We start from the raw sequence: 14408 nt of genomic DNA, 5'->3' as shown, positions 1-14408 counted from the left end.
AGGAAAATAAACCGAACTATTCATAGTTTCAGCTAGCATCTCATGCTGCTACCATTTCATTTATTTTTTTCCCCCAGTGAAAGTCTGTTACAGTACTAGGGTGCTGTGGAAAACAGAGATAATTTTGAATCTACAACAGGCATAAATGCTCCGATTTCCAGCATCAGGAATGCCATTGCAAGCATTTCATCTGCTCTTAAGACTGTGTGATACATCACTGCATAACAACTGAGGAACACAGTTCAAGGGCTTACGCTTGGAATAGTTCAATTATTAAAACATGGTAATGCCACAAAGAACCATTGATGCGTCTAAAGGAGACATCTTACTGGCATGATCTGTGTTCAAGACTTCTGAAATAAATCTTATTTAGAGCATGTCATAATAGCTATGGTTTGTATTACAACATAGCTCTCTGTGTGTGCACGTGTGTGTGCATTCTCATTTCCTTAAGTGTCACTGTTGTACGTAAGAATAAAATATATTTGTTAACACTTATGAATATTTATAAGCAAATTTTCAATGAATATTTCACAAAGGAAGAGTTGCTCATATTCTTATTAATTAAGAAAAGGAATAATGTTGCCCTCTGAATGTTTTTCGACATGCTGATACAGGGGAAAGTCAATGCAGCAGGTTTAGTTCTGCCCTTGCATACAAAACCAGTGGGTGGAAAAAGTGAGTCCCATTGGGCCAAACAATTACTTAAATGATGTCATATCACATCCAATACAAGTGAGTCAGATAATTGGCCAAACTCAGATCTCACTGAAGGCAGTGGGAACAAGGGGAAAGTAGTGAGACTCATATTAGTATTGCATTCAGTGGGTGTAACTAGGGAGGCGGGAGAAAAGAATTGACTCCCACTGTGTCTTTCACCTTCATTTATACCTTCCTGGTACTTTCCTTTTTATGTGCCTCAGGAGGTCATTTTATAGAATATCTAAAAAAATGTCTTAGTTCTCATGTAATTAAATTACACACTGGTTGCAGATGCTGGTTCTCTCAATGAAAACAACTTGGGGGTACAAGATTTAATGATTTTGCATGGCTTAAAAATGTGCAAGAGATGAAAATTAATCTTGATATTTTGAAGAAAATTCAAGCAATTAAACACTCAACACAAAGTCAAAGTGTAGGAATTATGTTGTTTCTCATTTTATTTTAGCATAGGCCAGGTTCCCTGTAAGGTTCAGCACACTGTCTCACACTTGCAGGAGGCAATGCATTAGAGGGCACAGCAGGCCAGCTGCTGGAGAAAAGTGGACCCTTCCTTCAGGGACATTACTGGTTTCAGCCAGATTAACCTAAATGGGAAACTCCCTGGATAAATTATTTCTAATAAGTTAAGAATAATAGAAATGGAAGGTGTAATAAGAGCTCTCTAGGTCCTCTTACTCTTTCCTCATAGATTTGGAAGTATTACTAGAGAAGTTTCTCTGTTCTTTTCTGTAGCTCCAGTGCATGTTGGAGTCCTCAGGGTCATCCTGAATAGTTTAGACAGTTCAAGAACAATGGGTAACACACCATGCCATTTTAATTAAGCTAGATGTGCACTAACCTTGAAATTGGATCAGAATGTCTATTTGCTGACCATGTTGTAGCTAAATTCAACAATTGATTTTCACTAGTTAGACTGTAAATATAACTATATATATTACATATATTATAAAGTCTAACTAGTGAAAATTTCAGTTGGTCGCTGGAGATAGTGGGGCCCCTCAGGGAGCAATAAATGCATTTATCCTAGGTGGAAAAAGAATTTTAAATATTTCTATTAACTAGCAGAGGGAGGGAAACCTTTGGTGTCTTGTTGTGCATCAGCAGAGTCACTGTCAACCTCGTCACCTTCACAAAATCACAGAACGTTAGGGGTTGGAAGGGACCTTGAAAGATAATCTAGTTCAACCCCCTGCCAGAGCAGGATCACCTGGAGTGGTCACACAGGAATGTTTCCGGGTGGGTTTTGAATGTCTCCAGAGAAGGAAACTCCACAACCTCTCTGGGCAGCCTGTCCCAGGGCTCTGTCACCCTCACAGTGAAAAAATGTTTCCTTATGTTTACATGGAACGTCCTACATTCCAGCTTGTACTCATTGCCCCTTGTCCTGTCATTGGATTTTACTGAGAAGAGCCTGGCTCTGTCCTCCTGACAGTCACCCTTAACATGTTAATAAACATGAATGAGACCACACTTCCACGTCCTCCAAGGACATTTTGAAGCATTTTAAAATTTAGAAAACCTCCTGTAGCAAGTTCTATTTTATATAAAAATAATTGCTTAGCTTAACCTTTATTCATGAAAAATTTATTTCCCCTAGAACCTAATTTTCTGTCTTGCTCTTCATAAAACTGCCGTGTTTTGAAACATGAGTATTTCAAAAGCTATAGAGATTAGGCAGTTTAAACTCTGACCTAGAATGGAAACTTTATGGAGAAAGTGAACCAAGACATTGGGACATAAAGCACATAAGGCAGTTTTGTTGTTTCTGTCTAGCATCTCTCTCTAGGTCATGATGAATCGTTATCACCTTCACCTCTTGAAAGATACTGTGGTGGTTTGATCCTGGCAGATACCCACCAAAGCTGCTCTATCACTCCCCTTTTCAGCTGGACAGGAGAGAAAATATATATTGAGAGGCTTAGGAGTTGAGGTAAAGACATGGAGAGATAACTCTGCACTTAAGAGTCAGAATAAAGAAATCTCTCTAATTCGTTACACTGCATGACACACAGTGAGACCAGAGCCGGATAATGAGAAGTGCAACCAGATCATAAAGCACCTCCACCAGCCCCACACTTCTTAGCAGAATCCATTCATGATTTCTCTCCTTTCTTCCCCCACATTCTGGAATGGGGAGGGGGTGGGACAAAGTGGAGAGGGAGGGGGAAGACAAAGCAAGGAGATGTCCATCAAGATGGTTTTTGAGGTGTTGCTAGACAACTCGGGCTCCTTCCTGACCCGAAAGTAAGGAGTGGAGTCCTGCGCTTCCACGCAGTTTGGCCCCGTGGAGTGCACTTCGGACTGTCCTGAGCCTGAATAAAAAATAAACTGTTGCTGCCCTAGTCCCTGTGCGTGATCATCCTATCTTTTTTAGCTACAAGCTTCAAAAGAAAAAGACCACACACTTGTAACTTCGCTTTTGACCAAGTCCTTCCACAGGGAAGTGGTCACAGCTTGACCAAGTTCGCAAAACATCCGGACAGTGCGCTCAGTCCCATGCTCTCACCTGGCTGGCCTTGTGTGGAGCCAGCAGTTGGACTCGATGATGTTTATGGGCCCAGCCAATCCCGCAGCTTCTAGGATACTATGACTCATTGTTGTCTCACGCTCCACTTGATGCATCACACTGTCTGGGCCTGTGGACAGTGGCACCAGTGGGCAGGGCTGCTACAGTGCAGCCTGGAACAGCAGTGAGTGCACAGATCAGGTGGGACGCAGGGCTAGATGAGGGATGGGGAAGAAGCCCCCGCCCCTGCAGCAGGGGCCCACCCAAAAGTTAAGGTCCAGATGCCCAGGGCAGCACCTAAGGCAGGGGATGGTGCCACCACTGGGGATAGTGGCCTCCTAGCTCCCTAGGCGCCTATCCTACCTGTCCCAAGGTCCTTCCCTGTGGCTCCCACTCCTCCCCCCACCCCTCCCTTCCACACCTCTAGCTCAGATCCCTCCTGCCCAGCCCTACTGAGTCCTCTTCTCTTCCCTCTCATGCAGGCCATGGATGTGATGCTCTCCCTTGTTCTTGTGACGCTGGGCACTGTCCAGAGCCAACTGCAACTGGATGAAGAGCTGAATGAGACTAGACACAGGCTCATGCAGGTGAAGACTCTGCTGCAGGATGTAGAGCAGACCCAGGAGCACAACTGGGTGGCCTGGAAAGTCCTGCTTCTTGCCAGCTTCCAGCAGTGGTACTTCTGGCCCTCTGCTCTTGGGTCAATAGCTCTGCTACTGCTGCTGTGGCTCTGCTGCAGAAGAACAATCCACGAGCCAGGAAGCAGTTATCAGCAGGGAAGACTTGGAAGACCAAATGAGGAAGATGAGGAGGAGCAGGAAGTTGTAGAAGATTACTTTGATATCTGGGCTGACGTACGATATCTGGGCAGGTATCTGCTGCACTGCATGCGGGAATGGTCCTTCTCGACCTTTATTTTTTGTGAAGGAGCCCTCATACTGCTGCAGCGCCGGGAGAATACCAGAAGAAGAAGTCCTCAGCAGGAAAGCCCCAGAAGACCAAGCAAGGTGTGGGAGGACGAAGAGGCAGGTGACGAGCTTGACGCTGACTCTGATGACGAATGTAATCCAGGCAGATATGTGTTTGATTCCATCCAGTGGCCAATGTTGCCTGTGGCTGACAAGTGCAAGTTGGCGGAGGAGCTGGTAGACCATCTTCTTACTGCCTGCCGTAGACTTTCTAGCAATACCTTCAAGCCCCAGCTGCAGCCAGCCATCGGCTTGGGCTGTGGCTATGAACACCGTGGCTCCTGGGATGACAATGTGCTCTACCGCCTGCTTGTGCCCCTGCAGCCTCCCCCGGGGCACACCTTCTGTTTGGAGCTGAGCCCAGACAAGGAGATGCTGACCCGCGACTCCTGCCTCCGCGTGCAGCTGCAGTGCATGTGCATGAGGGAGCAGCTGGTGGGGGACATGCTCTGCTTCCTCCACCACAGCGAGCATGAGCTGGAAAGCCAAGGCCCCAGCCTCCTCAACACCCTTTGCACCAACTCGTACTTGGACATCCAGAAAACCGCTTGCTGGTTCCAGCAGCTGGTGAAAGCAGCCTGGAAGCTCATGCCTTTCTCACACAGCTGTCAGCTGACCATGCTGCCTACTACTCGTTCCTGCAAGATCAAGCTAACAGCTGGACTGAAAATCCTGATCATCGAGATGACTTTTGGGGTGCTGCTAGACAACGCGGGCTCCTTCCTGAGCCTAGAGTAAGAACCTGATGTGGGTCCAGAGGAGGGCCACGAAGCTGATTAGAGGGCTGCAGCAGCTCCCATACGAAGAGAGGCTGAAGGAGCTGGGTGTGTTAAACCTGGAAAAGAGAAGGCTGCAGGGGGACCTCATTGCAGCTTTAGCAAGTCTGCTAAGAAGGGAGAGGTGGGGAAAGGTGTTTTAAGACCTGGATGCTTTTCTCATTGGGTGTGTAGTCGTGTTGTAATAAATTACTTTTATTCTGTGTGGAGTCTGTTGTGCCCATCGTACTAATTGCAGAGTCCTTATCTTGAATCCTAAGCTTCCCAACATATATTTTCTCCCTTTTTCAGCTGAAAAGGGGAGTTGAGCGAGCAGGTCTGGTTGGCATTTGGCCTCTAGCCAGGGCCAAACCACCACAAAGATCTAGCAGCAGATCAATAGCAAAGCTCAAAACAGAGCTCGTACTTTCTGGTAATTCACAGCTCAAGTACACAGCTTCTTGATTTCCTGTTGCGGTTTTGCCCCAGCTGAGAGCTGGGCACCATGCAGCTGCTTGTTCTTTAAGGCCAGAGAGGGAATTGAGGGAGGGGGCAAGGGAGGGAGAAGAAAACCCAAGAAGCCAAAATCTCGCTGGTTCCGATAAGGATAATTTACTGGGATAGCAAAAAAATAGATATAATAATAATAACAGGACTTTATAGACAAATATATAAAGCTGTTAATATGCAATGCAGTTTCTCACTGAACCATGCAACTCAGGTCGTACCGCTCAGAGTCATCCCAAAACTGGACTGTCCCCCATGACCTGGAGCTGCCTGCTCCTCCTCCCCCCACCAGCCCCCCTTTTATGCTAAGCATGACATAATTGGCATGTAATATCCACTTTTGTGACCTGTCCTGGCTGTGTCCCCTCTGTTCTTTTTAGCAAGGAAATATGAACAAGTGAAAAGTCCTTGACCGCTTGGCAACAATTAGAAACATCAGTGTGTTATCAGCACTGCTTTCAACCTAAATCCCAAATGCAGCATTACACTTGCTGGTAGAAAGAAAGCAAGTCTATCCTAGCCAAATCCAGGACATTTCCTCATGTGCTTGTGTTCATGAGACAAACTGTAATACTTAGCAAAATAATCATACAGGTGGCTAATTGAAAATTTGATGCCTTTTACCTTACACTTCAGCATTTCCATACTTTATCATCTTTATTATTGTGAGGTTAATTTGAAAGCTTAAGTAAAGATTCTGAAGAAAAAGCACAATATTTAAACAAGATCAGAAGATAATTTTAAGAGTGTCTGTGTACTGAACTTTTCACTTTACCTTCAATGTTTCTTAAGATCTCTAGGAACACAGTCTTCTTTTTATGCATCTGTATTAAAGCCACACAAGATGTTACTCGAACCCAGCACACATACAGGTATTTCATAGCAGACCAGATAAACCTGCTCTCCTGATGTGCCTTGCTATCTCAGCTATAATATCATTCAAGATTGAAAATGACAGCATGACAACTGTGTGATCACCCTAATTAGAAACACCATCTTCAGTATTGTTACTTGAAGACTACCAGTATTCAAAAAGAAACCTTTTTAACTAAAGTGTGCCACAAAAATTTCAAGGTACGAAGTTCTTAGTGGAACTGAGAAATACACATACATGCATGCATTGCATACAACCAACATCTGAGGGCTTCTTGGAAGACCCTTGCTCTTTAGATCAGCTTCCCTAAATACGCTGGAGTTCATACATCTCCTTGGCATATTAGTTCAACTCTTGTCTACTCAAATTTACAGACACTGGTCACTAATCTCTTAGAAGTTTCTCTGTAGTCCGGACTTCTCTGTCACCCTTTATGTCAGACAGGAGAGCCCATCTCACCCCCTGCATTCATGCATCCAGTATTCTCCCTCTGTTGTTTTCATTCCTAAGTCTGGGGCTCTTCAGGGATCTGTCATCTCCAAGCTTTGCCCTGTGCACTTTGCTTTGCAGCCAAGCATTCCTATTGTAAAGATTTTCACTGGTCCTCCCTCCAGTGCCAGTTTTGGGGTACTCATGTATAGTGCCAGATGAATATTGGCATTGGTCTTTGCCGATAGCATGTGCCTGCCATCTATTGGCACATCTATGTGGGCAGATGCAGGCAGACCCAGGTCCTCCACGTCATTTGGATTTGTCTAGGTGCAAACCATCTCCAGTGCCAAAGCTGTACAGCACTGCTTGTGAAGTCACAGCCTGAGAAGCTATTAGGGTGGGTGACATGCAAGGCAATTCAGCTTACCAGTTCACCAGTTTCCTGTTGCCTTCAAAAGTTTCAACCACTGCAACTACTTATTGGCAATAAAAATTCAGAAAACATATTAAAATATTTACTTTTCTATTTTTGAGGTGCATTTGGAAATAAACGATGGCATTTTATATATACAATATATGTATGAGTTGCATTTTACATACGTGTGTGTGTGTGTGTGTGTGTGTGTGTGTATAAAGGCTTACTTTCCTAAGATAACTCAGGCACAATCAGTGCCAGTCTCCTAATATGCCCTGCTGGCATGGCTTTTTAATCCTGTATGAGTAAGAATGTGCATAGCACTGGGTTAATGAGTGTGTGTGACATCTTAACCAGAATTCTTTTGCATCTAACAGGTTGGAGCATGAACAAAAGACCCCAGGTCTCTCTGTACCAACCTGGTAGGCTTGCCCTATGTTGAGGTCAACATCTTGTTTTATGGTCTCTTCTTCCCATAATTTTACCCACCAGGCTTTTAGCAATAGCACCTTCTTGAAGAGTGATCCTGTTAAATGAGAATTTGTCAGTAAGGAGGATCTATTTTCAGCATTTTCATTTTGGCATTAATACAATGCCCGTTTTAGTTAACTGAAATACCATAGGCCCATGTTTCTCTACTGCAGAGCACCTCGGTGGTTAGCTATTAGTGTCTCAGTATATGCCATGATTGACTGGAGTAATCTGTCAGGGAAAAAAATTCCAGAGCCTAATGCAAGCAGGCTAAGTGCCTGTATTACTTCTACAGAGTAAGGAATCACCTGTCACTAAATCTGAAGTCTCAACACCCAGTGCTGATGACATTTCCACCCCCATATCTGCAATTTCTCTCATCTGAAGATAGGATGTGGCTTTCTTGATTGAAATTGCAATGCTGTTATTTACATATGCACATGTACACAGAAATAAGCAACATCTTGTGAAACTGTTTGTCACTGCCACTGAGACCATCTCTTGAGATGAATCTGCCTGTCCTTGCTCTGCTGGGATCAGCTTTCCCACCCACTGTGTTATGGAGCTGCATCTCCCTTCCTCCCCTCAACTCTTCTGCACAGTACACGATCTCATTAGCATCCTCTCAACATGCTTCCTCCCTAGAGCTTCCAGGCACTGTGAATATCACATAATATCATTCCCCACCCCCCCATGCTGCTCCTCAAGCTAGTCTCCTAGTTTCTGTGCACCTGTTTTCAACACATAGTTTTGCCTATCTTCTCTGGACCTGTTTTTACCAGATTCCAACACAAGAACTAGCCTCATGCCCCACTGTATGCAGTCCCCAGAGCAAAGCTTAGCTGGCTTCATCAGAGCCCAGAAGATTGCCAACAGCACAGGCTCAGTGTGTGGTATAACAAACAGATGGTCCCTTTCCAGCCTGGAGTCAGAAGACATCATGAGGATGTATCACTCTTGTGTCTGAAAACCTGCTGACTTCTCCATGGCAAAGACTAGGAGGACAACATTACTCTGCTTTTGTCCATTTTCTCCCTGTAAGGACAAAGCAGGGCTTTAGCAGAGGGAGAGGGTAGAGGAGAGTGAGGGCAAATAGGTGCTTTCTCAGTTTTGGATCATTAAGCACTTTCAAAACAAAACAATTACATTTGCACCAGAAAAGTGTTTTAAACTATTTCATTTGCCCTGGTTAAATTCTCAGCTGGATGAAACAATTCTTCACAGGTGGACTTTTCTGCAAATACACAGCTTTGAAACACATTTCAAATAGATTTTTGTAGTGTATTAACCGTTTCTCACACAATGGAGAAATCAGTACATTCATCAGGAACTGCATTTCATGAGCAGGACATATAGCTCTCTATATTTTAATATTTTAATTTGAAACAGATCTATTAAAACTAGGATGTCATCCTGTATCACTTAGAAAAGTCCCTATCTGTAAATTGTAAGATCCTAGGGAGCCAAAAAGGAGTTTAGAATAAATAGGAAAGTCAGGGTTGCTAAAAAATAATCTTGTTTTCCCAAATAGGCTTACATTAGACCACAAAAGGGAGAGTTCAAAGAAATTGCATTTAATTATGTTTTCTACTGAAATGATCCACTTCATGTTGAAGAAGGTGACCTGTTTACAGTTTGCACATCATCTTCAATATTCTTCCCATGCTCAACTGAATCTAATGAATGTGTCATTTGTTTGAACAGCACAGCACAGATTTTGTTCATAGCTTCTCGACATACTGTGTGGATAAAACATGGCACATCACTATTTGCATTTCATTCTTGCATTTTGTTCTTAAGAGAGAGGTAGCATGGGGATCAAAGGAAAAGGGAAAAGGAGAGAACATGTGAAGATTAGTGCTGCAAATCAGTGAGTTATTTGGAAGAAGATAAGACTATGAGTCCGAGTGAAAGTTAAAGGACCCAGCATTAACTAGGCAAAACAATTTCTAGCTGTAATACACTGAAATGTAATCATCATTTATGAAAAGTGAGCAATAGAGCAGGACAGAGGACTTGACACTTTCACAGTCCCTGTCCTACTGATTTACTGAATATCTTTATTCTCAGCAGACTTCTAAGAAAATCACTCTCTCTGTGCCATGGCTATAAGCTAACTGTCCACACATGAACAGCACCAAATGCCTAGCAACAATTGTTGTGGGGCCTTTAGATGTTTAAATCAAAGTCCGGTCAAACCTCATTAAGAAAAATCTTATCCCAAAAGAGGAAATTGAAATGAGCTGAGCGACAGTGAGAAAAGCAATTTTCCAGCACTTGGAACTGTCTGAAACTGCTTTTTATAGTTGCATTTGAAAAGGTTTTATTCTCAGTGATATTTTGTTTACTTCCCTCCTGCATAAATCATCCAGGCATTTCATTGTCTGTTTGGATGCATTTCTTCAGCAAGTTGTCAGACAAGTGTGGGTGCAAAATGATGGCCCAGGAGAGAGGCTATGCTTGGAAATGTCAGTGTCAGCCACACAAGGAGATGGTATTACTCGGTATTTCATTCATTAGAGTTGCTATTCATGGAGATTTCCAAATCCCAAATGTTAGGCAAGCAGCTTTTTAAGGGGCACTGGTGGTCCTTCTTAAACCACTCATTTTTTTCCAAATGTTGTATTTGTAATCGCTGTGGTGATTCCGGTGATGCGTGTGACTCAGATGTCCAATTAGCTCAGGAACATGCCGTGCTATCTTTAAAGAAGGGTTCAACTGCAGAAAAGATACTGTGTGAAGTTCCAGCTTGGGAAGGAGGTAGACAGCTCTCTCTCTCTACCTCCTCTTACTCTCCGTTCGGGGAAACAATCTTCCACTGATTTCAACAACTGCCAGCTGCTTTGTTTTACAGGCTCTGTTGAGCCTAAAATGCAGCCAGTGTGCTACCGTAGTCAGTGACAGAAATGACAGGGGAATGGGAGTAAAAATGTCACTTTTTTTCTCATTCTCACCCTCTTTTAGGCACAGCCACATCATTTGAATTAGTTTCATCCAACCTTCGGTCAGAGCTTAAGACATGAGTGAGCAAAAGTGAATTGAAGTCACATTTATTACTCCTTGATCCCAGCCTGGCTTTTGGTTAGTCCAGTCATTTTCAAGTAGCTATTTTAGGTTCTGCACCAGCTCACATCCTGAAGCAGTTGACATGATATGACAAACATTCTTAAGATCTATCCACAGAAAGTTATGCGTGGTCTTTGCTAAGAAACAGCAGACAAACCCAATAGCCCAATATATGACTTTCAGAAAGCGATTTTCACACTGTCTCTAGAGGGATTTCTGAAAGGGAGCTGGTAAAACTGTAAGAACTGTAGCCAGAATATGGATTTTTCTACTTTGAACTACTTGTTCTCCTGTGAACAAGTGAGCTGTGACAGAACCAACGTGCGTGGTTAAATGATAGACAAGAAAACATAATGTTAGTCCATCAGTGAAAACTTAGACAAAACCTCTGGGGAAAACTTTTCTTGAACTGTCAATACTCTGTTATTGATCACATGTTATTGATTACAAGGCGAGGGAACGAATAGTTATTCTGCAGCCAGCAGGCATATTTACAAGTCGTTTTCTCTTTATGCTTTGTTTTGCATCTCATCCCCACAGACAGTAATTAATTCAAGGTTGTTTTGGGAAAGGAGAGAAAATCAACATTCTGGTGCTTTTTCTCTCTGTGCTACAGAAAGGCATTACGAAGGAGCTCTGGAAGCACAGCTGGAAGGCTCAAAATGCTGGTTTAAGTAGACTTCATAAACATGGAAGTTGAAGCTGTGTACAAACTCCCAGTCAGATCACTTCTGATGCCTCTCAAAACACAGACTGGGCTAAACACCACCTGCTGCCTTATGAACTAAATAAAGGGATCTATTTTTATCACTATAAATCAGCTTCTCAGGGGCTAAGATTTCATTGGTCTCAGAGAAAAAAGCAAGGTGGAGATGTGATACAGATGCTTCACAGCACAGAGTGTTCACTGTACATTTCTAATCAGCGTTCACTTTTCCCAGTGACCTGAACATCTTCATTGCCTGTAGTCAGTGCCAGGTACCTTCTTCCCAGCACATCACTATGCAAGATTACAAAGACATGCAGGTTTTAATTTGCAGCACTTGCAAAAAAGCTCTTCTGCCCGTTTCAGGGCAGTAGTGCTAATGTGTTAGGTTCTTACTAGGAAGCTGTCAGCTTGTTACCATCTTTGTCAGTTTATACAGCATTTTTCTGAGGTGGACACCCCTTGCAGATCTTGAAGAAATCTTCTTCCAACTCAGTTAAATCTGTGTGTATGAGAGAGAATCAAGGGCTTGAGTAAGTTAAGCAAGCTGTTAGGGTGGTTTAGCCCTGGCTGGAGGCCAGATGCACACCAAAGCCAGTCCATCACTCCCCTTTTCAGTTGGACAGGGGAGAAAATATATATTGAGAGGCTTAGGATTCAAGATAAGGACAGGGAGAGATCATTCCACAATCAGCATCATGGGCAAAACAGACTCATCACAGAATAAAGGAATGAAGACTCTAATTTATTACACTACACTGTACTACACACCCAGTGACACCCGAGTTGGGTAAGGAGAAGTATAACCAGATCTTAAAGCAGCGTGGGGCCTCTCCACAGGCGGGGTCTCGGCCTTTTCCATGGGCTGTGGGGGGACACCCACTCCACCATGGGTTTCTCCAGGGGCTGCTGGGGCACCTTTCTCTCTGGCACCTGGGGCACCTCCTCCCCCCACCTTCACCAGCCTTGGTATCTGCACAGCTCCTTGTATCTCCTTTCTCTAGTGGCAAAATGCATCTGCTTACATTTTTTTTCTCCTATATGTGATTCACAGAGGCTCTATGACCATTGTGGATTGGCTCAGCCTTGGTCAGCAATGACTGTGCCCTTCAATCGGCCAATGTTTACTCTTCTGGGGCCTGCAAGAGCAGGAGCCAGGACAGCATCATGCCCATGTCTCTGAGTAGCATGGAAGTCTCAGTCCCCACAGCACAAGAAGCAGTGGAGGCAGATAAAAGGAAAAGGGCAGCTAAAATGATCAAGGAGAAGAAGTTGTTTTGTAAGAGACTAAAAAAGAAAAAGTCTTCAGTTTAGAGAGAAGGCAGCTGGGGCAGATAAAATTCATGAAGGGGATGAATAAAGTGAATACAGAGCTGCAGTACTAAGTCAAAGTATTTACAAAGCAACGAACAACTGGAACTGGTTCCCACAGGCACTTCTGGGTATTAACAGTGTTAGCAGAATGACAAAGGGAAAAGTGAAATTCCTGCAGAGCCAGAGTCTAAGTGGAAGCTTGGAGGACTAAGTAGGAGGACACACCCTCCCACATCCTAAATACAGCAAGTGGGAGTGACAAGGATACAAGGAGAATGGACTGGAGGATGTGAACATTTTTCTGTGTTCTTCCTAAACAGCAGTTCTGATGGACAGGGGATAGTCAGCAATTGGTCTCACACAGTAGGACATTCCCTACACTTTCTTACACTATTGCTCATATTTGGAGATGGGACATTCAGAATGATATAAACACCAAATATTTAAAATCATTAAATAACTGGCTGCACTTTTTCAATTCTTCAGATAAGTAATGGTACCAGAAGGAAACTGTTTCACTTAATGATTTGTTTATTCTTTGATCACTCACGTACATCTGGCCAGTATTGTGACAGCTTTCAGCTCTATATTGCAATTTCCATCTTATTCCTGATTGATTTATTCATCTTTGCCAGTGTATAAAGAATAGATTTGCAAAGCTGCTCATTTTTTCCAGTTTGTCAGGTGTCAGTCCAGCACTGATTCAAAGCACAGTGCAGTCAGTTGACATTAGACCCTAATTAATACTGCTTAATAGAGAAGCTGGAAATTTGAATTGCTGTTCTTAGCTTCTCTGCTCCAGCCTAGAAACACCATCACAAGCAATGCTTTGAAAAAAGGTTTTGCTTCCAAACTTCTTGCTCTAATCTTTTCCAGTAAGATCTCTTTGTTGGTTAATCTTAACAAAAACTCATGGGGTTTTTTATCAGCAAAGTGGTGCCTCTGACTACACTGGAGTCCAATACTCCATGTGCAGAGTCAGGAACTATAAACAGCTTTTAGGTAAGTAGCTGCCTTCCCATCACCTGCAAAACCATGTCAGGAGACAGTCCCTTCACAGGGTAAAATACTGCTGATGAGCCGCTGCTAAGCCATTCCCCACTGCCTCAACATGGGCACTGGGGATGTGGGGAAGAACCAGAGCCATGCATGGCTATGAGGTGATCACCTGGCTGTGTGAGCAGCTGCTTTTCATCCCTCTGGGAAGTCCTTTCAGGAGATCAGCAAGAGCCCTTTGTCACCATCTCACCCAGAAGAGTCTTTTTTTCCTGCAGAAAGACAGCAAGATGCTGTAGTGCTGTGATCAAGAAACCATCACTCAGCTGGTCAGGAGGATCTCAACTCTCCCAGCACCCGGTGGGTTCAGAGCCTTACCACAAGTTTATCTGCCTGCTTTTAGTACTATCTGACTGTCATATCTTCTCATTTCAAATTTTCTTTTTATTAGTGTGTGCTTTCTCTGCAGTGGCTTATAGAAGCAGTGCAAACAGTCAGTCTCAAACAACAGCAGATTTCTAGGGCTATACATGAAAAATATGTCATGAATAAACAACAGCATTTTAGATGGTATCTTCATGTTAAGATTCATCAAGGCTGGAGTCAAAGATCTCTTTCCCCAGCACTCTAATTTGGACTTCTGGTGCATCACAGTCCTCGTAATTTTTACAAGGA

The 14408-nt window shown here is 43.4% G+C and overlaps 1 protein-coding gene across 1 annotated transcript; it reads left to right on the top strand.

Moving 5' to 3' along the window:
• Positions 1 to 3714: 3714 nt before the first annotated feature.
• LOC311195344 (uncharacterized protein) lies at positions 3715 to 4935 on the top strand (the record flags this gene model as incomplete). Its single annotated transcript, XM_084268725.1, has 1 exon — positions 3715 to 4935. One exon carries the CDS (start codon positions 3715 to 3717, stop codon positions 4933 to 4935), a length of 1221 nt encoding a protein of 406 aa, XP_084124851.1.
• Positions 4936 to 14408: the final 9473 nt, after the last annotated feature.

This window comes from Gallinula chloropus, assembly GCF_964237585.1.
Source record: "Gallinula chloropus genome assembly, chromosome: 10".
In the NCBI taxonomy this organism is placed as follows: domain Eukaryota; kingdom Metazoa; phylum Chordata; class Aves; order Gruiformes; family Rallidae; genus Gallinula; species Gallinula chloropus.
This window is presented reverse-complemented; position numbering and strand designations above follow the sequence as displayed.